General features: G+C 41.2%; 1 protein-coding gene across 2 annotated transcripts in view; it reads left to right on the forward strand.

Annotated features, from left to right (window-relative positions):
- The window catches only part of Ern1 (endoplasmic reticulum to nucleus signaling 1), an 86,691-nt gene that overhangs the window by 20,607 nt on the left and 40,780 nt on the right, over positions 1-25,304 (forward strand). For both annotated transcript variants that reach the window (XM_046427735.2, XM_046427734.2), the window contains exon 2: positions 11,087-11,207. In XM_046427735.2, coding sequence (XP_046283691.1) covers positions 11,087-11,207 — 121 coding nt within the window. The remainder of the gene's footprint in view (positions 1-11,086; positions 11,208-25,304) is intronic.

The raw sequence follows: 25,304 nt of genomic DNA on the forward strand, positions 1-25,304 counted from the left end.
TAAGGATAGAGATTCCTGGGAAATTTGAGCCTATTGATAAGAGATTATGTCCTATAAAACATGTCCCCTCCCTATCCCTGATCTGGGAGCCATTTTCCCTTTTTCAGAAAGAAATTTTGTACTTTGATGTATATAGAAAATCCTCTTCCTTAAGCCCAAAGGTTTGCTATCTCCTTGTTGGTAATTCTCTCCTGCTTCTGTTTCCTGCCAACCACTTGATAAGCTGGAGAGAGAAGCAGTGTTCCCTCCTGGCCAGTTCCTATTGCTTTGTGCCTGTTTCTCCATTTGCAAGCCACAGCTCTATGGGTTTGGTTGTACCAACACAAGTCTTCCAAGCAGTTTCTTATGCTTTCCTATCTCTGTCCAAATATATGAGACTTGTACAAAGACTACCTCTTCAATGAGCCTAGAAAAAGAAATATATGTGCTGAAATTATAGAAATGTGATGACTTAAGATTTTTTTTTCACATGGAAAAGTCACTAAGTATCCTTTTTTTTAATGAGTGTCCTATTCCTTCTAGTAGTCATAGCTTACATTGTGAGGCCCATCAGTTTATGGTCATTAAGATGGTCCTTGCTATTCAAAGGGGTTCCCCTGTGCTAATCAGTGGTGTGCATTTCCTTGGCACTGATGTTAACAGAATCATGTTAACTCGTGACAGTGACTGCATCATCATCTTTATGACAGAGCATCTTTTAAGATCATTAGAACTGGGCCATTTAGGAGATCTATTTACAACATGGTGATTGTAGTTAAAAAAATTTGTTACGTACTTGAAAATTGCTGAAAGTAGATTTAAATGTTCTCACCACATACACACACAAAGATAAATATGTGAGGTAATTTGTTCATTTGTTTGATTTAGCCACTTCATGGTATATACATACAACATCGTGTTGGGTTGAGGAGGTAGCTTAATGGTAGAGCATTTGCCTAGCATGTATGAGCCCCTGAGTTTAATCCGCGTACTGCCAAAAAGAAATAGGGGGACGGAGGGAAAAGCCTGCATCACTGGGTGTGGTGGCATACATCTGTAATCCTGGTTACTTGGAGTCTGAGACAGGAGGATCACAAGTTTTAGACAGCCTCAGCAATTTAGGAAGATCCTGTCTCAAAATAAGACTTAAAAAGAAAGGGTTGGGGATGTATTCAGAGGTAGAAGGCCCCTGGTTTAATCCCCAATATTGTAAAACAAGAAAACATCATGTTGTATACGATAAGCATATATAATTTTTATATCAAAAAATAAAATTCTAAAAATTTAAAGAAGTGGGCTTAGATGGATATGTATTGTAGGAATTTTTAGTTAAAAAATTTTTGTAGTTGTAGATGGAGAGCAGCTTTTATTTTATTTATTTTTATGTGATGCTGAGGATTGAACCCAGTGCCTCACTGCTAGATGAGTGCTCTACCACTGAGCTACAGCCCCAGCCCAGGAATTTTTTTTATGGTGGTTAAGGCTGTGACTTTTTGTGGTGTTATTCCTACCCACTTAGTGGGATCTCAATTTTCATCTGGATAATTTTTTAAAGACCACACCCTGTATAATTTGCAGTGTTGTTCGGTATATTGGATGTCTTTAGAGAATCTATAAATTATGTTTTGGTCTCATGTAAAAGATCCAACCCTCATATCAGAGCAGAGTGCTGATCTTCATCTACTCTAGCAGGATTCAAAGGGGAGCTTCAGGCTTGAAATAATTTACACTTATAACTCTCAGAGAACCATGATTTAAAGTAGTGAAATTACAGTGTGGTGCACTGGGCAAAAGATCAGATGGGGAGGCAGAGACCTTGAGCCAGCTCTGTGCCTATGTTAACTGTCTGTGTTGCCTTGGGCAAGTCACTTCGCCTCTCTGGGCCTTGATTTCCCCTCTTGTGAAATGAGAGGTTTGGTAAGGCCATCTCTTCAGCCCTTTTCATCTTGGAAATTACATATTCCAGAAGTGGTAAACAGCCCTGCTGTTTGATCTGCGTTGTGTGGAGCCATATGGACTTATATATGTCCATCCAGATAATTGGAAAAAGGGAGTATGGTGGACTTGGTAGAGAAGTGGGTAATCCTATGTATATTTCAAACCATGGGGGTTTTGGCTGGGGAAGTCAGTCTGGCCAAGTATCTCTACTAAAGATGTATTTGCTGATATTTAACTTGTAAAGTTTGGCAACATCTGGCAAGTGTAGGTGGCAATTATAACATAAATACAGTTGTTTGTATGTAATTTTTATTTAACTAGAGTACTTACCCACTTTCTACTTTACCCCTTCCCTTTCTACTCCCTTCAAAGAAATCTCTAGCCAAAATATAAAAAGTAAAATTGACAGTTTCAGATCAATTGCTATTATCAGGACTAAGAATTCGGGTATCTTTTTTTTTTTTTTTTTTGAGAGGCGGGTACCAGGGATTGAACTCAGGGGCACTCAACCACTGAGCCACATCCCCAACCCTATTTTGTATTTTATTTAGAGACAGAGTCTCACTGAGTTGCTTAGTGCCCTGATTTTGCTGAGGCTGGCTTTGAAATCACAATCCTCCTGCCTCAGCCTCTCAAGCCGCTGGGATTACAGGTGTGCGCCACCGCCCGTGCCTTGAGAATTTTAGTATCTAATTGAGACTTTCCCTTGGGTTTCCATATGAGGACAATGATTTCTTCTTCTGCTTTGTAGGTATGATATTATCTACTTCATGTACATTTTAAAGATATATTAACTTACTAATTAATGAGGATCACTATAACATTAAAAAAATTTTTTTTAGTTGTAGATGGATACAATACTTTTACTTTATTTGTTTATTTTTTGGGGGGATCGAACCCAGTGCCTCACACATGCTAGGCAAGCGCTCTACCGCTGAGCTACAACCCTTGCCCCCCACTGTAACATTTCCACACCTGCATATGTTATGCATTGATCACATCACATAAGGATTTCTCAAAAACAGTTTAACTACACATGAGGAGTCATACTAAAATGGATCAAGTTTGGCTTTTTGGAAGTCAGTGATGGCCTTATGAATTTACAGCCTGAGTCAGCCCTTTATTAATTAAGTTTGTTAGGATGCTTCTCCAACAAGGTAAGTGAGCCTAGTAGGTTTCTCAATTGTTACTAGATCTAAGTTGTAGTTATTTCTCTTTAGTGAAGATAACAAAAAATAGTGGCAGTACCTGCATTCTAAGCTCAGCTGATAAATGATTATGTCACTTTGGGTTTTAGTTTTCTTATCTATAAATGCAGGATTTGGTCCAGCTCCCCAAGGATCCTTGGGGACCTTAAAGATTTGATACTACAGGAAGAACAGGGCTTTCCTTGACCATGGTATAATAAAGGATTTCCTGGAGCACCTTTCTTGCCCAGGTGTCTGTCTTCCTCCCATGGTGGCAGAGGGACCATGAAGACAAATAAAACTTCAATCCCCTGAACTTAGACATTTAGCCTATGGCCCCAAAACCGGTTTTGGGGGAAATACATTAACCTGTTGTGAAATTATCATACCTTTATGCTCAGGAATAAAGTGGACTTGTGAAGTACCTTTTATCAGTTCCATTAAAGAGGAGGAGTAGCTTGAGCCGAAGAATTCTAACTGTCTTGGGTAGTGGTTAATTACACCACACCCCAGAATTACCACAAATACTAATTTAACTCTCCCTGCTGCTTAGTTTAGAAACCACACAGTACTGTTCGTTTAGGCCTTGCCCTTTACTGCATCCCAGATAGACACTTGACTCCCATCCAAAACAAATGTCATGGTTACCTTTATTGACATAGTATCAGGAAATATAACAGCCGACAGACTGGTTAGAAGGAACTGTATGGTTGATGGATTATTACTGACCTGAACATAGGTAAACAAAGTATAACAGAATTTGGAATGATTTAGGAGTGGTCTGGAATCCTTAAAACGATAATTAAAGTAAAAGAGTCTCTTACCATCACCTATGTTTTATTTTTGTTCTGAGTCTTTATTCCATTTCAGTAGATAGGAGACTGAAAGCTGTGAGATTTCCATATCACTGTGCACAGGTGGCTTTATAGAAGTCTCCATATGTAGAGATGAGTATTTTGTTTTTCAATCAGATGTATAAATGAGATGGGGTTTGGGGACCAGGGCTTGATTAGAATAAAGAAAATTTTTTATCTGTCTAATCAGGCCTTTACTTAAAATACTTTAAAAACCAGGGTCTGTAGCACATGCCTATAGTTCCAGCACTTGGGAGGCTGAGGCAGGAGAGTCACTTGCACCCTAGAATTAAAGACCAGTCTAGGTTGGGGATGTGGCTCAAGCGGTAGCACGCTCGCCTGGCATGCGTGCAGCCTGGGTTCGATCCTCAGCACCACATACAAAGATGTTGTGTCCACCAAAAACTAAAAAAAAAAAATAAATAAATCTTAAAAAAAAAAAATAAGGGCTGGGGATGGCTCAAGTGGTAGCGCGTTCGCCTGGCATGCATGTGGCCTGGGTTGGATCCTCAGCACCACATACAAACAAAGATGTTGTGTCCGCTGAAAACTAAAAAATAAATATTAAAAATTCTCTCTCTCTCTCTCTCTCTCTCTCTCTCTCTCTCCCTCCCTCCCTCTCTCACTCTAAAAAAATAAATAAATAAATAAAGTCCAGTCTAGGGCAACATAGTCACCAAGTGGAAAAAAAAAAAAAAGATACCTTCAAAGGTAGGCCTTTGTTGAATTCTTAATAGTTTTTTGGCCCTCATCAGACCCAGTCTCCTGCCATGGGATCAAATGGCATTAGAATGACAGTACTCTGCTGGGTACTTTTGTAGAGCAACCAGAATCAGCAATAGTCTGGCTTTGCGATTATAGTCTGAAGTAGACAATGTTGTTACAAATAGAATGGTAGACATAGATATTCCTTTTTTAAAATATCACATAATGCCTGCCAAGAGTCTTTGTTATAAAACACTATTTTGAAGTACTTCCTACTGGATTGACATTACTGCCCAAGTTTTTGTGTGTGTTTGTGTGTGTGTGTGTGTGTGTGTGTGTGTGTATAATTTTTTTTTTGAAGAGGATTGCAAGACTGCAATCCTGTTATTGCACACTAGAAAGCATCTTTCTGATATTTCTTAAAATCAGCTGATCCATCCTGTGGCCTTAACCAGTTAGAGCTAGTTGAATAATTTAGTCTACTTGCCGCTACCTGTTACCAGCCTCTGCTTTGTTCTCCATCAGAACCATCCACCCTTGCTGTGTCTACAGATGGGCACTTGCAGTCTTGTCTTGTCTCCGTTTTTAGGTCCTTTGGCCATAAGCATGACTCCCTTTGGAGAATACCTTTCCCAACTTCAAGCATTATTGATAGTTAATAATTATAAGCTCTGATTCTTTAGCACATTCTAATTTTACTTGAAATTTATTATTTTGCATTTGGCAACACACAGCTTTAATTGTTCTCAAGATTTCATGTGCCTTAACTTGTAGCAAAACAAAAATACCTTGGAAGTCTTTCTTTTGTAATGCTTCCCTCACTTGCCTATTTCAAGTCTAATCTGTAATGCTGTGATGTATATCGACTGGCCACCCCAAGTGAATCAATCCTTAAGTCAGTTTGCCTTGGCTTTACCTCAGAGACCAGCCATCCAGTAGATGTGAGTCCTGGCAAGGAGCCTCTTCACTGCAGAAGGCAGCCTGGTTGTTGATGGCAGGTGTGGGTTCCGGGAATCTAGGTACACATGGTATTGTATAATATCCCATTGGAGACACATGCCACATTATACAACTATTGGTATTTTTAATTTGAAGGAATGTTTTCTTAACTTTAAATAAAATGGAAGTTAGGATTATGCAATATAACAGGAATATTAGTTAACAACAACAGCACAAACAACACACCAGGGAAAATCAGACTCTGAACAAATCCTAGCAGTTGATATGATACTCCTAAAAGAAAAAAAATAATTGTTATTAACCAGGTTATTATATTCTAACTTTATAAATACTATAGTCTATAGTGATGGAAGTGAGAAGGGGAGAAGATTCATAGAAAAAAAAATTTGTTTTAACTCTACTCACCCCACTAAACCAGCACCATGATAGAGCCATATGAATTTAGCTCTTAGAGATGGACATTTAGACTTCATCAATTGGCATTGCTGCCTAAGAACAATCGCAGGGCTTCTGTGTATATGTGTGTATATCTTTTTTTGAAGGTGTTTTGGAAGTGGAACAGAGATTACAGTCCTGTTATTAAGCTCCAGTTTTGTAAATGGGACAGAGATTACAATTCTCATGGAGTATAAATCGCTTTGTAAAACTACGGGTATGAGGCATGTGTGTGCATGAAACTGCCTCTTCCCACTGATTTAGAGATGGTTGTATTAACCTTATTTCTGACCTTTGTTATTAGGTGGTCACCTAACCTAGAAACTAGTTTTTAAAATGTGTCTGCACTTTCTGAATTTTATTTCTTTAGAAAGTGCAGCATTTCTGAAACCCGGATGAGAAACCTTCAGCAGTCCTGTGTTCTGAATCTCAGAGGAGCTTCCTCAATGCCTCCTGCTGTGCTCATTGGGGGGGGGGTGAGGGAAAGTGGCAACTTTAGTAATAGGCATGACCTTCAAAGCCAAGCCAATGGGTCTTTGCTGGCTGTTCTTCAGCCACTGGTGAACTACTTTCTTGCCTGAATGGTCCCAGATATTGGCTTAGAAATTGGTAGGTTTTTGTTAGAGGCTATTCCATTTGTTTTCGTGCTGTTTAAACAGTTACCTGTCCCTTGGGTCCATAATTCTCTTCACTGAAAATTTTTTCTAAACAAAATTATTCCAGAGGGTATTTTATTTTTTAGATTTTATTTGTTTGTTTTGGACCTGGGGGATTGAATTCAGGGGCACTGTACCACTAAGTCACATTCTCAGCTCTTTTTATTTTTTATTTTGAGACAGGGTCTCATTAAGTTGCTGAGGCTAGCTTTGAATTTACAATCCTCCTTCACCAGCTTTCTGGGATTACAGGCATGCACCACTCACGGTACCTGGCTCAGGGATCATTTTATAAAATAGTTTTTCCTTATTGAATCATAAAATAATTAATGCAGAAGGAACTAAAAGTGAGCTGAGTTCAGAATATGGAGAAAAATTAAATTGTTGGTGACTTACCTTTCACTTATCTCTGCATTGGAAGTAGAGAGTTACTTTTGTATCTCTGTGGTACCAAGGAGGTGGTGCCTCATTGAAGCTGCTGGACTTTTGGGGAAAATTGTTTTATAATCAGAACATTGGGCTTTGCTTTTGTTTATGTGGAGGCGAGGGGCCTTGTTGAAATCCTTGCTAAGCAGAGCTGCAGAAAGTACCCTTCTGTCACTCAATCCCTTTAAGTGAAATCTGCTAGTTTTACCAGGAGCTCTTTCCCAAGAATCATCTGCCTCCAGTAGCAGAGCTTCTCAGTCCTCAGGCTCAGCCTTTCCAGAATGATCTCCAGTCACCTTGTATGAGAAGGACTATGTAAACAGAGCCTGATATCTATACCAATTAGCTAATGGATGTTTAGTTTTAAGGTAGACTAGACTACATACTATTGAGTACTTCCTAAAAGTCACTGTCAAAGCTAGGTATATATATTCTACTACTTTTAAACACGAGTCATATTCCAGATAGTCAGTGTGAAACAGATCTGTAGAATTGGCCTTTTCTTTCTATTTTCAGGCTCTCTGGAAACTAGCATGTATAGCCGTAGGGCCTGTTGCTATTTCATCTGTTCTAGAGAAAAGAGCACTGAAGACTGAACCGGCTGGGCAAAGGTAATGGACAAGTTTATTATCGTGAAGCAGTGTTTTTCAATGTTCAGGTATAAGTAGTTCTAAGTTGTGTTCAGAATCACAAAAGGCATCTAGAAGCATATTTAATTCTTTAGTTATAGCAATTATATTTGAAAGCAGGCATTTTCATGCTTCAAAAAATGCTATGGGGGAAAGAGCCAGAAAATGTGTAATTTTTACTTGCCTTTGGAGCGTGGCTCCCAGGCATCCTGCTTTGAAATGTTGAAAACTTTAGACGAGAAGAACCTTCCAGTTATGAGATTACTGTGGATATTGTCAGTAACTATCAGAGCTCTCAGTTGCTAAATTCAACTTTTCTCTAACCCTTGTGTTTTCGAGACTTTTAGAAGACTACATTAGTTGTGTGATTAGTATTATATTTCGATTCACCAGCCAACCATAAACAGTTTTTCTTCCTGTAGTTTCTAATATGCTCAGACAAGGCAGATGGCTTTTGTCTCCACTCATAGCGAAGTAACATTGATATGTTTTAGTGAATATTGACCCTTTTAAATATTAATTATGTGAAAAGATGTATTTGGGAACATTTAGTTTATTATTGTTACACTGTAAGTTTTAATAGTAACATCAAACTCTTGCTCTTAGATGTATATGATCTGATTAGGAGACCTCAGTGTTTCCAAGTTTTGGTCCCTTCCTGGTTGGTATTGATGATCGAGGGTGGTCAAGTTGCCTAATGTCCTGAGATAGAAAGCACTTTGTCTAGAACTCAGGTGCTTGCTGAAGCTTCTTCAAATTGTAGCTTTTCTGACACCTCCTAATTTGTATATCTCCTTTTTGCTTCATAAAAGATTCAATGTAAAAGGTATCATATTATTGAAAAGTCAGAGAAGAAAAAGTACTATTGCTGTAATTTTGCAATATTTTCTTCATCTTTTTTTAATGTTTGTATTTTTAAAAATAGGATTGTCTGAGGCATGGACTACTTCAGTTGCAGGTGACAGAAGCCTGATTCCAACAAGCTTAAGCAAAGAGGGAAATTTACTCTTAGGACTGGGGTGTCTCTGAATCCCAGGGAAGAGTCAGGCATTCTGTCTCAATCTGTGAGCCATGTTTCTCCTTAGCCTTCCTTTTGTTTCTCTTCCTATCATCCAGCTTTTACCACATGGCAGAGAACGTGTTCATAGAACTCTCCCAAGTTTTCTTTCTACTTCAGCCACCCAGAGATTCCAACTCAGTTCTTAGATTCCAAGACTTGTTATACAAATGGTTATTCCTGTGGTCACTATTTGACCAGTAGGTGGAAGGGTCCACATCTTGGCCCCCAGGTGTGCATACATCTACCTTGTCATTTATTCAGCCTTGGAACTGCTCCTGCTAAACTGATCTGTACATCCAACAGCAAGCTGCAAACACACTCTCTTCTCTGGGAGATAGCGCTATCTCATTTAGCAACAGCCTGGTGCTCTGGACCATGCAGCTTCCTCATGTGAGGTCCAGATGTGGCTTATTACCTTCTGGGCTAAAGTGATTTTAACCATTCCTAACACAGTGTCCTTTGGATCCTCAGATAGGGCAGACATTACCTTTGAGATTCCTGTTTTCCCATCCATTTCAGATCTGAGACTAGTTTCCTGGTTCCACAGGTAGAATTAAAAGCAGACTCCTCTTCCTGAGGCTCTAGACCTTGCACAGAGAATGGACCCAGCAGGCAGCAGTAAAGTTTGCTGTTGTTCCTCCTACTCCAGGGAGTGGGCGTGGCCTGGGATTAAGCAAAGGGCTGAACTTTTCCCCCCTCCAGGCACTCCCAAGAGATAGATGGAAAGAGCAAGGTTCTGGCAGCAGTTCTAACACCCCATCCCCCCCTTCACTAGTGGGTCTCCCCCATGGAAAAGGAATTCAAAGACTGGAGTGTTTGACCCCCCAATTCAGCCTACTCTGGAGAGTGCCATCCGGGCCTAAATTTTTAAAGGATTAACTAGGCTTCATCCTGGTTCTTAATGAGAGAGACAAGGCATTCTGGAATCAGGCTCTCATGCACAAGCAACCCACCAGAACTTTTGTGTTTAATGCTAAAAGTCAGCCATAGTCCAATATTTTAAAAATAGCATTTATGACAAAATTCAAATGGTTTCAGTATAAACAAATTGGTTTGTCCTGTTTTTGATTCAAGACCCCCTCACAGGAACCAGCTAATTTGTAGAATAGTATAGTCACAAAGGAAGGGAAAATCTTATTACAAGGGTTGCATTGCTAAGTGGGTCCCTAGGAAATCTTGCTAGCATGCACGCATGACTGCACCTGTGGATACCATGGGTGAGGGTCCAGTTCCTAGCAAAGCCAGGCAGACAAAAATCTGTCCAGTATAATTATGACCACTGTGTACATCACACTTTGGATTCTAAAATTTTTACTGGATAACATGTATAAGAATTTTTCTGTATTGTAGATTTTTCAAAGTTTTGTGTTAATGCTTATGTAACATTTTATTCAGTTTATGTATCCTTATTTATTTTAGCCTTTTAGATACTAGAAATTTTGTTCTTTCTGGGGTTTTTGTTGTTGTTGTTGTATGTAAATAGGATGTAATGAATATCATGTGCCCAGAGCTTTTGCATATCTGAAATTATTTCTTTATTTCTAGAAATATTACAAGATCCAGAAGTATGAGTACTTTTGTATTTCCTAGAAAGATTATTTACTAATTTGTAATTTTTATTATGACCAGCAGTGGATCAGAAAGATAATTTCATAGACTTTAGATATTTTCTTTAAAAGTATTTTGAATTTTTAAAATAACATTTAGCAGAAAAAGGTACATTCTAATTTAATTGTATTTTGCTTGTGAGGAACAGTTTGAAGTTTGAGGTCACGCTTTTATTCATAAGTGTATGCGTATGTGTTGTGTGTGTGTGTGTGTGTTGTGTGTGTGTGTTTATTTTTATTCTTTTTTTTTATTCATGGAGTATTATGAAATGCCCAGGTTTTAGAGAGTAAAATAGGCAACTGGTCCCGGGAGGGAAGTCAGAAAGCTGAGCATACTGTCCCTCTCCCTGTCAGTGGGCGCTGCCGGCAGATTGTTTCAGAATTTTTGTCCTTGTCATGTTAGGTCATAAACCGTTTTCTCTGCAGGTAGGATTGACAGTGAGATAGGATAGGTGACCTGGTCCCAGTCCTGATTCAGCTCTTGTCTAGACATGTGCTCTTGATGGGAACGCAGGCCCTTCCAACCTTAGTTTTTCCATCTGTGAGATGGAGGATTTCATAAGGGATAACTCGGGGCGGGGGTCTGTGATTGTACATGCCCAAGGCAAAGAATCATATTGACATGGAGAATCTTCTACATCCCATTGCAGATTTTTGGAAGTACCAGCACAGTGACACTGCCTGAAACCTTATTGTTTGTGTCAACGCTGGATGGAAGCTTGCATGCTGTCAGCAAGAGGACAGGCTCCATCAAGTGGACTTTAAAAGAAGGTAATTTCGATTTGGTCCTTGGGCACCTTGGACGTTTGCTTAGCTGCTTCCAAGTAAACATATTCCAAAGAAAGAGAGAAAACAGTTATATGTTATTTAATAAAATAAGAAAGGAGAATGGAATAAAGGGAGGGAAATGAATTCTGCTCAAACCATGTGTCTGTAGCCTGAATTGATTATCCACTAAGTGAATCAGTTGAAGAAGCGGGTCTTATCTTTTTTGCTTCTTTGCTTCTGTCCAGACTTTAAATAGCTCTAGGTTTTTCTATTAATAGCTCTAGTAGTTAGTCTTTATGCTGCATTAGATATGTTAGGTCCTGATGATTAGAATCTTGTTATCATAATTACACAAAGATGTCTTCTCAGCTCCTCAAATTACTCATTTGTTTTTATAGTCTGAAATAACTGAGGGCTATAAGATTTGACATTCATCCAAGCTAACCACTTTATTGGGTTGTTGTGGTGAGGGGAGCAAAAGACTGGGCTTGTTTTTGTTTAACCTCTCATGCGTCTATCTTATGATCTTATCTTCCTGATGCTAGTTAGCAGAGTGGAGCCCTACTGCTGGGAAATTAATTGTATTTGATTTCAAAGGTAATCTTCCCAGATAAAGCCATGCAAATCTCAGGCTTTGGGACTTTCAGTGTTATTTCTGCTAGTCTGGTAGTAATTCTCATTTGGCTATAGTTTGTCTCACCAGCGTGTTTTTTTGTGGCACTACTTTATGGCTCGTTATTTTCATGAGCACAGCCAGTAGTGTTCCTTTGTTGAGGAAAGCTTTTGAAATAGTAGTCTAGATGAAAAATTATTTGGCATGTGTCAAAAGGTCACATCATTTTGTCAATTCAGTAGCAAACCTTGTGCCCATCCTGGGTACCACAGGCATCCTGCCTCACCTGATTGGGCCCTGATTGTATCAGCAAGAACTTTAAGCCCCCAAAAGAACTAGCTGTCTCAGGAATGAGTGACCACAAGAAGACTGTAATGCTGACTTTTCATTTCAGGTTCCAAGAATTTCATCTGTACTATCTGTTCTTCATGGTTAAGACTTGTAATGCATTAAAAGGAAAGCAGAAATCTTTAAATTTCAGAATTTCCTATTTTGTACACAGGTGAAAATCAGTTAGTCACAAAGGACTAGGAGAAACACGTTGGCTCTTGAATGTTAGGACCCTACCTTGGTTTCCAGTGTTTCCAGGCAGGGCACCTTTCCCCAAGCCGCTGCCTTCTGCTCTGCTTTTCTCTGCATATGCAGTTTTAAGTTGATCCTCTCCAAGTCTTTAAGTAGCTTCAGCTGTATCCAGCAAAATTGTCTGTTACTTAGTCATACATACAAGTCAATTTGTTCTCTCCTGTAACTTAGAGCTGAAAGAATTCACCTCTCTTTTACTCCATTTAACATGTATTTAAAGAACCTAAACTGGGAAAGATGCTGTATGGACATGAAGATGAAAAACAGAAACCTTGCCCTCAAGGTACCCAGTGGTCTGATGGGGAGAAAAGTCAAATATAGAGAGCTTCCACACAGAGCCAAGTTCTCTATGTGTGCAGGAGAGGTACTGGTAATGTGCTGGGAGCCTGCACCATCTGCCGCAGGAGAGGCAGTGTGAATCTGTGGTGTTGGAGGTGAGCCATGGGGCTAAGTTGAGTTTCAGTTGGGAGAGAGGCCTGGGAAAGAGCACAGGAGGCTGCAGGTTTGGATGCAAGGACGGGCCCCATGCAGCAGGACTTTAGGGACACATTAGAGTGGAGGGGAGGGGAGTTATGTGGTATATAAAGCCTTACTGACTCAATAGGAAGCTGGGAACCATTAATGTGCTTAAGCAGGTGACTCAGCTGATGCTCTGCTTTCAAATGAATCCAGCAACAGTGTGTGGAGGGTGACTAGAGATAGGAAGGTGACCTGAAAAGGGGTAGAGGGAAGAGAAGGGATGGGAAAGGTGAGAGGTAGAATTCAGCAACTGATGGTGAGGGAGCAGGAGAGGAGTTAAAAGACACTTAGGAAATCCTGTTGGTCTAACAGTTTCAGGTAGTATTCATTATGTTCTCGGTCTCATTGCTTTGATAAGAATAGGCTGGCCTTTTAAAGTTAAGTTCAACCCTTTTTTACCAGGAGCCTCAATTTTTATTTCTCTACAAAGATTAAAGGTGCTAATGCATTGATAATTTGAGTTGGCAATTTAATTTTAATTTTGGGGTTATAACTAAAGTTTTAAGACTAGCATTTCTAAATCATTAATATATACATGGATTATGAAGGGATCCAGATGCTGCTGTAGTTCCTAAGGATGATTCTGTAAGGAAACAAAACAAGCAAAAAAAGAAGAAAAAAACCATAATAATAACAAAAGTTTTCATTCTAGTGGAGAAACAGGAAACAGGAAACAGGAAAGAAATTCATGGTGAAAAGAACTGTGGAGAAAAAAAAACAGAGCAGAGAAGCAGAATGGGTAGTGCCACATTGGGACCAGGTGAGAGGACAGCAATTTTAAACAGGGAAGACCCCACTGAGGAGGTATCTTTTAAGCAAGACCTCAAGGAGACAAGGGCATGTTTTTGGGGAAAGGCATAGCAGGTAGGAGCAGGAGTGTCCTTGGCTGAGAAGCACTGAAGTCGGAATGGCTGGAGTGGAGTAGGAGGTGAGCCATGCTGAGAGGTTATGGGGGCCGATCAGGGAAAGAGTGGCCCCATTCTCCCTTGAAACAAAATTTATAGACAGTGACCTACATACACACATTTCACAAAGAAATGTGTTACTCACTGGTAATCTAAAACTAAGATATTAGAAAAGTAATTTTTAATCACATATGCAGAATTCAGCACATAATGCTGAGCCTACACTGCTGTCCGCCTGTTAGAGAATGCTGTGTCTGTCGGTGCAGATGGATCTAATGCAGCAAGGCTGTCACCACACCTGTGGAGACTGGCTTTCCCAGGTGGTAAACTTCTTGGAAATGTTCCATACAAGGAAGTGTAGTCTTACCTGACATATAGTAGTTACCATTTGAGAAAATTTAGTGTATGGAATCATGCCAAAATTACTTTTGTGCTTATGTGTAAAGCAGATTGCAGGCTTGAATAATTAGTAAAGGTTTTTGGCCCCGTGTGAGTGTCTGGGAAAACATGAGAGCAGTGTGCAGATGCAGCTTAATCTTGGATCATGCAGGACTATGTAGCCTCCGTGGTCCCCACACTTAGGACCTATGTCATCCCCAGTCCCTGTGGCCATCAAGAAATGCCCTTACAGATTTCCTAAGCATTCCCTATTGGACTATGCCCTTTCCATGGAAACCAACACCATAGGGCCTGTTGGCCAGTGTAAGGACATCTTTTTTTCAGCCATTGGAGGAATATGAGCAGAGGAGTGATATTCCTGGGTGTTACAGACTGAGTGTTTATATGTTTGTGTCCCCACACAATTCACATATTGAATCTTTTTTTTTTTTTTTGGTACCAGGGATTGAACCCAAGAGTGCTTAACTACTGAGCCACATCCCCAGCCCTTTTAAAAAATATTTTATTTAGAGACAGGATCTCACTGAGTTGTTGAAGCTGGCTTCAATCCTCCTACCTCAGCCTCCTGAGCCGCTATCGCCTATTGAATCTTTGTTCCCCAGTTTAATCGTATTTGGAGGTAGACTTTGGGAGATAATTATAAGACCCCATGATAGAATTAGTGTCCTTATGAGAAGAGGAGGAGAGATCAGAGCTTGCTTGTGCTGCCACATGAGAAGACAGCTGTCTGCAAGCCAAGAAGAGAGCCCTCACCAGAGCCCAATCATGCTGGCACCCTATCTTAGTCTTCCCAACCTCCAGAACTGGGAAGAATAAATTTTGTTTAAGTTCCTCAGTCTCTGGTATTGTGTTAGGCAGCCTAGGCAGGCTGAAACTAAAGGCCTCACTTTATAAAGGATCAGCAGGAGCCATGTTAAGACTGAAGAGAGGGCCAGGAGAAGACCAAGCAGGAGTCTATTGCACCAACTGGGCAAGGGAGGCTGCTGCCGGAGGCCTGAGTCTTGGCAATGGGAACTCTTGATGCAGGTATCTTTAACTCATCAACCTGGGGTTCTTCAGAATACGAATCTGTGACTCCATTTAGTGGTTTCCTAACTGTTTACTTTTTTTAGGAGCCCACAAACTTTGAGTTTGTTGAACCCACCTTCTGCCCCTTACCACAGTGGTTTTGGCAGGTGCTTTTGTTCCTCAACCAGACATGCGTTGCTGTTCCCAGAAGTAGAGGTTTCTTGTTCTGTAGTGGCAAATTATACCTAGTAGGAAAATGAATCTTATTTGATCTCTGGAACTAACGTGAACTATTTCTCCAGTGAACAGGGTTGAGTATGTTTCATTTCTGCAGTTTTAGATCAAATGCAAACTGAGAATGGTTCTGTCACGTTTTGTTTTAGATTAGATTTTACAGAGCTTGCTTTGACCTGGTGGAGTTGAAAGGCTCTAGTATTTCCAGGATTAGTTTAGGGTGTCTTATAGTCACCATAAAATACTAGTCGCTACTGGTTTTTGATACTCAAATCTCCATTAAACTGGTTATTTTTTAGTAACCCTACTTTTTTTTCTTCTAATGATAGGCACAAAGGACTGGGTCTGATTTAGAACCATTCTTTGCTAATCATAAAAATATGCTAAATGTGCATTGTGGCTCCTTTCCCAACCAGACTCCTGAGGTGTCCCTAGGGAGGTTAATACTGGAGATTTCTCAGGAGAGAAGGGTGAGAACAAAATTAATTATTTGAAATTTGAAGACAGTCTTATTCCCATGTGTCTCCCTTTCTAAACATGTACCTCTTGTTTTGGATTTTCCCTGTGCTGACAGTCACAGCCTACCAGTCTAAAAAATACTGGCACTCTACTACTTTCCTCTCCGTGTCCAGGTGGTCACCACATCCTGTGACTGAGCAGGCAGCTTCAGAATCTGACTCCTCTCAGTTCTAGATGAAGTTGGCAGCTTCCTGACTGCCATCACCGTGCCCCACATCCCTCCGCCTATCTTAGTCCTGCTGCCCCCTGCACACCCTGAACAAAGACCATTTGGACCATGCCACACCTGCCTCTGAAATACTCTAGGTGATGTCTATAGGGGGCTGCTGCCAGTGTGGTCTGCCCACCTGTGCATGAGAAGAGACAAGGCCTTCACAGTCCTCTTACCCACTTCTCCATGGCTCCGTGGCTGCCTACCCTCCTGGCACATAGCTCCTTTACCAGGACTCAGAGACCTCAGGTCTTCACTTATTAGCATTAGAAAGACTCCCTTCCCTGGCTGCTCACCTGGCTTCCCAAGGCACGTTGTTGCAGCCTGTCATGGCACTTCTGACTTGTGCTATCTGCCTGTCTTCCCACAGGATTTCTACATCCTTGATGGGGCCTCCAGGCAGCCGGGGTACTGAGTAAAAAGCCAAATTCATTTGGCTTTCAGGACCCTTCTGACTGATACCTCTGGGAGTCCTGAGAAGCAGACAGGATTTGCCTTGCCTCTTGGAACGCGTCATCTGTCATTTGTACCATCATGGTGGCAATTTCCTGCTCCAGTGTCTTATCTTGAGTTTCCTACCACATTTCATGGCTTTGTGCCATTGTTTTCCTCGCCTACCCGCTAGCCAGTGTGCACAGTACTCTGGAAGAGTAGGAGATTTGTCTTCAGCAGGGTGGTGGAAACATGAGAAGAGGAAATTGTGAAAAGTGATGACGTTTCATTAGTACTTCTAACCTGTTTTCTTTTAAGGAATTTTCTAGGCTTAGGATATGCATTATCTACCTTTCCACCTCACTGCTCAAGCACAAGAAAGGTGTTTATCTCTTTCCCATTGTTGTGGAGGATTGAAATTAAGTCTTATAAGTGGGAATGTGACAGAGGCCTATTTTTGCTTTTGAAAAAAAAATATATTTTTTATACTAAGGATTGAACTCAGGGACACTCAACCACTGAGCCACATTCCCAGCCCTATTTTGTGTTTTATTTAGAGACAGGGGCTCACTGAGTTGCTTAGTGCCTCACTGTTGCTGAAGCTGGCTTTGAACTTGCGATCCTCCTGCCTCAGCCTCCCGAGCCAAACTTTTGAGTATTTTGAAAAGGTGTTGCGTTCTCTCTTTTTTCTCTTGAGTTTTACTATTTAACATGGAAGATTTTTTTTAATGGTTGAATAATTTCAATTTTTAAAAAATTTGTTCTAATTAGTTATACCTGACAGAATGCATTTTGACATATTGTACACAAATGGAGCCCAACTTCTCATTCCTCTGGGGGCTGTACGTGGTATAGAGTCACTCCAATAGTGTAATCACACATGTATATAGGGTAAGGGTAATAATGTCTGTCTTATTCTACCATCCTTCCCATCCCCATAGCCCCATTCCTCCCCTCACTTTCCTCTACACAAAGCAAACTTCATTCATTCTTCCCTGACCCCTACCCCCCGTACCTCACTATGGATCAGCATCCACTTATCAGAGAAAACATTTGGCTTCTGGTTTTTTGGGATTGGCTTATTTCATTTAGCATGAGATTCTCAAGTTCCATCCATTTACCTGCAAATGAACATGGAAGATTTTTAACTTCTGAGCATAGAGGTATTATATAATGCACCCCATGTACCCATCCCTCAACTCCAGCAAGTGCCAACTCGTGTTCAGCTTTGATCATCTGCACTCCCACTGGCTTCCCTTCCTCGTGCTTGGGATGTGCCTCTAAGTGCCACTTTTCATATTTCAGAGGGGTTCTCTTAGTAGCAATCCCATATGTAGTAGCTAAGATTTCGGCTCTAATAGGTATCCTTGGCAGTGTTGGTTGGCATATGTTGGAATACAGTTGTGATTATGGAAGTATACGGATAAAGTTCCTGTTGACTGACTTAGTTACCTTTCCCTTTATGTACCTTTGAATGTCTGTGTGGTTTGATGGTACCCCATTGCTTGAGAATGAATTCTATGAGTTTATGTGCGACACCCTGAGAGGCACCACTTGGGTGCGTGGGCTTTAGATCTTCAATTCCTTCCAGACTGATTATAACCTTTCATGTGTGTTTTTCCACCTGAATGACTTCTATCAAGTTGAAGATGAGTAAGAACCTGGTAGAATTTGGTTGCTGTTGGTATGGCTAGTTTTCCTGATTACTTGGTATTTCTGTGTGGTCACCTTTGTCAAACACAACATTGTGTGATCTGCAGGGATGATTCCTGAAGGAAACTTGTTATGTGCTTTCCCAGTTCTGATGAGATTTACAATTTGAGGAGCTTTTGATTAGACATCTATTTTAAAGTGCTTTCCTCATAAAAGCTGGACTTAGAAGAATGTTTGAGACTTTCTCACTTAAACTTGGGATCTAACAATCTTAATGGAAGTTTAGGGCTTAGATTAGCCAAGCACCTTTCCTTCAGAGGGAAGGAATAAACTGCCACTAGGGAGAAATGTTCCCTAATTGGGTCACTTGATACATGGAACATATTTGGGAGTGTTAAGTTTTGAGTTAAGAGAAGGTGATTGACTTTGTTTCTGCCAATATTGTTTAATAAGAAAACAGTATTAGAGCGTTAAGCACATTCTTGAGGGAATGGCAGTTTATCACATTCAGACTGTACCTCTCTAGTTTCCCTGTTTCCTTCCACTAGGATTAAAATCTGTCACCTTTTCTCATTCCTTTCTTGTACTCATTCCTGCCTGGTCAGGACTGTTTGGCTGGTGGCTTAGGCCCGCCATACCTGGGCTGCCCTGCTGCCTTCCTTCCAGCTGTGTGACTCCCTCTTTCCCCTTTCCTTCATCTCTTCCCTGATGGCCACCACCTGTCGAATCTGCATTTGGAAGATGGTATCACATTGTCTTTTTCTCCAAAGCCTCCAGTTGGGTCCTGCTGCCCACATACACCATTGCAAAGTCTTTAAGACATATTGGTATTGTGCTTCAGCAAGAACACGTCACACTGACCAGGCCTCATTCCCACACAGGGTAACAGTTCCTCACTCGTGTTGTCTTGTCATCCCCATGCTGAGGACCTGCCATTTTTATGAAGCTTTTCTACCTGCACCTAGGAGGGTCTGTGGCACATACCACAAGTTTTACGGTTCTTTGTACACCACTTCATGTATAATCACTTTATAAGTCAACTGCACACTTCTTTTCATTACCCTGAGCAGTACATAACAGAGAACCAAGCTGATAATAGATACCTGACATTTGTTTTTGAGATGTGTCTGGTAAATCTCAATAGATAATTACTAGTATTGGGGTTGTTGACCTTCTTCTGAGAGAGAAAGAGAGAGGGAAGGCAAATTTGTTATAACTTTGTCTGTGGGTCCTTTTGAAATCTCTCTTGAAAGCTCCAACTCAGTAGTACATTTCAAACTATTACTAGAGGTACACTTCTTAGAAGGAGCCAGTTTGGAGAATTTCTGACTGTGCTGTGACATCTTGGTTACAGTGGAGAAGTCTTCAGAGGAAGCTGCTTTTAAATGCCTGCATGTGGGCCCAGATCGGGGGTCAGAAGGAAGGCCAGGGGCATTTGGGCAGTACAACCAGTGCTTGTCTAGATGCTGCTCGAGAAGCGGTGTGTTCCAGAAATATTGGTGCTCATCTGGGGAAAAGAAGAGAACGATCTTGCAAAGTTCCTTGAGCTGTAGTCAGTGAGCAGCCTGTTCTCATGGCTTCTGTAATCAAAGAGCTCTTATTTCTTCCTACATGGAAGAAATCTGCCTGAATCATTCAGAAGGCCATTCATCCTGAACTCTGGTTAGAAATAGTTCCTTAGATCTTGATTGACTTCGTCAAAGACATTTTCTATTTAGCTGACTTGTCACTGTACATTCCCCCTATGCCTGCACCAATTCTGGCGAGGCTATGTCAGAGACACCCACTGTAGTGCTGACAGGGTCTTTGTGTGGAGTGTAACTCCCTTCTCACTGTGCACCTCCGGAAACTGGGGGACAGGCTTCCCCAGATCCCTGCAGGTAGGAGCTGAAAGGATATGCCTTTCTTTCCGGGAATCTGTTTGTTGAAATACCATCCTTTGTTAGCTTCTATCATTTTTTATAAACTTTTCATTTAGAAAAGAGAATAGCATCATGAAAACCTTTGGCACCGAGTGCCCCGCTGTAGTACTGTTCATCACATGGCAGTCTCCTTTACTCTCCTCCATTATTTTGAAGCAAATGCCAAAAACAGCTGCCCAGACTGTTCGTAGATTTTATAATGTAGGCTTGTATGTGGAAATGTGTTTCCCTTAGGAAAAATTTGAATGACTGTATGCCACATGTGATGTCGACGATCTTAACTTACTGATTTCCTTCCATTCTGCAGACTGCATTTGCAATAGCCACTTTGTGAGAGCAGGGCAAAGACTGGGGCAGCTCCTACCCAAGAGCTCCTTCTCTGATTATTCACTAAACTGTACAGTGAGCTTTCTGTACTTTTCTGTGTATATTTCACGTTAAACAAAACAGATGGGCCCTGCCCCCAGATTGATTAAAATTCAATCTAGCCCTCAGATATTTAGGAACCAGGGAAGCCACAGGCAATGAAGTACCTGGCCCTTGAGAAAAGTGCATTATGAATACACTGCAAGTGCAGTGGAGGGTGCATTTCTGATTTCCTGAAGAAAGGGGCGTTCGAATAGATTTAAATAGGTGGAGATGGAGCAGGTAAGAGTGAGTGTAGCCACCAACGTGAAAGCACAGAGTGAGTTTGGGGAAGAGGCGTCACTGGGAGATAATTGTGCAGAAGAATTGGGCCCACGTTTTGGGGGACCTTGAATGCTAAGGATTCCAGTTACTAAACCATGTGCTGAGAGGCCCTAGGGTGCCACTGTACTTATTTTAATGTTTTGAGAGAAACACCATGATACTTGACAAGTGTCAAATTTTATGCTCGAGGGAATTTGTAGTTTTAACATTAGATTGTGCTGTATTCCTTTCAGTGATGTTTTGTATCTTTGCAAAAGTGAGTTTTTGGTACTTGCCAAATTTTGGCATGTGCCAAAATTCAAATACCACATGGAAATGCATGTGGAATGTTAACAAGGGGTGCAGTGTCCAGTCCCTTACAAAATTTGGAAGTTGTGCCGTCCAGGTACCAATAGGTATGCACATCCCATTGGTAAGTAATTGTGGTTAAGAATGAAATAAAGCTTTTTCTTTCCATTTTTGTGGTCCCCCCACCCCCCGAAAGACTTTTCAGTTGCTAGACCCTAAGTACTTACTAAGTTGTTTGGACCTAACTATTGAGTAAATGAAACTGTTGGGTGTTTCTTTTGGCCTGTGGCACTGGGAAAAAATTACAGAGACACGAAAGGTACTGTGAACGAGAAAGTTTGGGGAACCTCTGACTTGAGCCACCGAGAGAGAAGGCATTCAGTAGGCAGAGAGGAGTCATTATAGGCTTCTGTGGAAGGGAGAGGCATGCACAGATTTGCCTTGTCAAACCCTCTTAACAGCAGATGGAGTGTGGATCTGAAAGGCAGACTCGCAGACACAGAGAGATGTGAATGGTACAACCACTTTGGACGACTGTTTGGCAATTGCTTATCAAGTCAAATGCAAACAATATGACTCAGCCATTCTACTTCTTAGATATTTTCCCAGGAGAAATGAAAACAGGCTCAAATAAAGATTTGCACACAAATGTTAATAGTGGTTTGATTCACAATAGCAAAACCAACAACAACAAAGCAACTAAGACAACCCAAATAGATATACAAATTGTGGCATATTCTTAGGGTGAAATACTATTCAGCAATAAAAAAGAGTGATATATACAACAGGGATGAATTCCAGTAATGTTATACAGGGAGAAGGAAGCCAGCTACAATATCAACTGTATGGTCTCCATGTGGATAGAACAAACAAAAAGAATCTATCAGTGGTTGTCTGGGGTAAGGATTGAAGTATTGAAATCAAAAGGGTATGAGAAAATGTTTGGGGTGTTGGAAACCTTCTGTATCTTGACAGTGATGACAGTTACAGGAGTGGATATGCTTTCAAGAATATTCAACCCGTGTACTTAAAATGGATGCATTTAGGAAAGAAAGGGAATCATGTACAGAGGAGAGGGGGAATTAGAGGTTTTATAGGCAGAAGGGGCAGTGAGGTAGCCAGCAGAAAGGAGGAGCTGGAGATTACAGACAGAGGACTGCCTGGGGCCCCAGATGGAAGTGTGAGTATCTGGGCTTGAGGGTTAAAGCCTTGTCCCTTTACCAAAGACTGGAAGGGAAGGGTGGAGCGGGCAAACTGAGAAGGTAAAGGGTTGGCAGTCTCAGTAAGCTCATGCAGTCCCCCTGTGGCACCGAAGGCAGATTCATCTGTGGTAAGAAAGGGCCTTGAGGTGAATGGTTGATTCCTTAACTCAATAAGGTAATCAAGAGCAGAAGCCATTCTGTGGGGAGGCAGGGTTTGAAATAGTAGCTAGGAGGGATGGGAACCAAGGTCAACCAGAAATTAGATAGATAGAGCTAATGGCCTGAGACCCAACTGGCCATATGTGTATGAGGTATCCCCACATATGATTGCAGTATTTTCTTCAACAGTGCTCAGAACCTGGATGGAGGAAAGAGGCTTGCTAGGTAGGGCCTGGGTCGAGGGTTGATTGTATGTCTGCTGGATGATTAGAAGTGATCAAAGATGGATATGCAGGCTAAACAGGAAGGAGAAAGGAAAGTAACAGTTGCTCCATTCAGCAGTGCATTAAACATCTTCTGTGTGCCAGGCACTGTTTTAGATGCTAAGAACAGCAGACAACAGAAGATAAACCAGCTCTCTAGGAGCTTGCGGTGATAGAGTTGGACATTAAACAAGTTGGCAACAAAATGTAAAGATCTTCAGAGGTGCTGAGTGTCATGGAGAAATATTAAGCAGAGAAGAGGGATGGGATATCCCAGGGGAATAAGCAGTGGTCGTGGAAGACCTCTGTGAGATAATGACATTTGGTCAAAGGCCTAGGCAGATAGGAACAGCCAATGCAAAGGCCCTGAAACAGGGGCATGCTGGGCAGAATTCAAGGAATGCAAGGAGGCCCACATGGCCGGAGGCAATAGGAGGATGGTAAAAGGTGAGAGGAGGATTGCATGGGATTTATGGGCGACTTTGTGACTTGACTGAGCGAGATCAGGAGCTAACAAAGGATTTTGAATAACCAGAAGCATAATCTGATTTGTTTTTAAAAGGGTCACTCTTTTCTGTGTCAAGGCACTGACTGAAAATCTTAACAAATATTTAATCCTCATCTAATCCACAGAGATGCCACATGAAGTTGGTGTCATCTGTTTTTTCCCCCTTTACGATGAGGAAATTGAGGTTAAGAGAGATTAAGCTTTGCCAAAGTCACTCAGATGGTCAGTAGCAGAGCTATGATTTAAGCCTACATTTGTCTGATTCCTGAGACCTCATAGATGAGGAGAAAAGGGAGGACTTGGAACACAAGGTGTTCTGTGATGTTAAAGGGACACTGGAAGTAGGAAGCAGGATGACAGTCCTTGTAGAAATAGACTACAGGGTTTGGCAATCAGTGGCATGTGTTGGGGAGAAATAGGTGTCAGCAGTGTATTTGAGTCTTGGCTATCCTCTAAGTGAATGGTTGATCCCTTAACTCAATAAGGTAATCAAGAGCAGTAGCCATTCTGTGGGGAGTGACCTGGATGGTGGAGGTTGAGGTGCTGGTAGGAAATAGTGAAATGTCTAGTTAATTGATCTAGAGGGAAGAACTCATGGTGGGAACCTAGAATCCACCTCTTAAGGTTAAGATTAGAGAAGTAGATATGCTTCCTGAGAGAGAAAAGAGAGGCAGGGGTGAGAACATGGAAATGCCCTTCCAGAATTAAAGCAGGAAATAGGAACAAAACTTCTTATGGAGATAGAAGTGTTTAGGAATTTGGACAAAGGAATGATATAAACATCTATTTTGTCATTTCAGCCTCAAATTAGCAAGGATGGTTAGTTTAGCACAACCCAGTAGCAGCCAGAACGCTGGTTTCTGTGTGTGGAAAGGCTGGGGCATTTCAGGCCCCAGCGGACACTAGGGAAGCAACGTCGGGTCCAGCGGCTGCTCCTTCCAGGGCAGCAGTGAGCGGGCTGCTTTCCTGAGTTGATCCAGAGACCAAACGTTGATTGCAACAGTTTTCCCTGTAACCTCATTTTTAACTTGAATAACACTCATTTTTACACTTGTGAAGGAAACCCCTCCCCCCTTCTTTTTCCTGAAAGTAAAACAACTTGTTGAGGTTGGCGTTTACCCTTATCAGGCTCCATACAGATAGAGTGGCTTATTTTGCAGTGGTGTTTGTGTACAGCCTTACAGTTTGCTCAGTGTGTCTTTTCCCATGGTTGAAATCTTAAAGCAAGAATCTTGCCTGATACCAGTTCTCATTAACAGGTCAAAACCACCATATTTTCCTGTCGATGTTTCATTGTACACTTTCAGATAATGCATTTTGTTTTTATTTTGCTGGCTTCCCAAAGTGTCTTTAACCATTTTTAGATGGAAAAATTCTGAGCATATGTACAGAGAATAGTAAAATGCCTCCCCAAAGTTCTCATGTTCCATCTTTAACAGTTATCACCAGTCTGCCACTTTTTATCTGTCCCCACATACATTTATTTTTTATAATATTTTCAAGCAAATCTTGGATCCAAATGATTCTTTAAGAAGAAAATTATCTATAGAAGATTCTTTCTTTGAAGCCACACCTCAGCTTGCTGGCCCCTGTCAGAGCGGCCTTAGTTGTTGGGTTTTTACTGGGTCCACACATTTACAGAGCTTATTATCTAGGTACCCATTTTCACTGAGCAGATGGGGAATGCTAAGGTGACCCTAAGCTCCTCCTTCTGGACTTTATCTCCTCCTGGACTAGAAACAAGCATGGTTCTGACATCCCAATGTGGGAATCCTTCCTTGTTTCCACTGGTGTCCTGTATCTTACAGTATGGGGCACATCTTAGGGCCTGAGGCCTCAGGATCAAGTGACCCATGGGGAAGCTAGAGAAAACCAGGAAAATCTGCATCTAAAGAAAAGTTGATAAGACTAAGCAAACATTGTACACAAAGATCAACTTATAAGCAAGTATTCCAGTCATGTCACTCTCCGTGTTTTGTTTCTGGTGAATTGC

Source organism: Marmota monax, unplaced genomic scaffold, assembly GCF_021218885.2.
Source record: "Marmota monax isolate L192 unplaced genomic scaffold, Marmota_monax_Labrador192_F-V1.1 WCK01_AAM20220418_F8-fsc00285, whole genome shotgun sequence".
NCBI lineage: Eukaryota > Metazoa > Chordata > Mammalia > Rodentia > Sciuridae > Marmota > Marmota monax.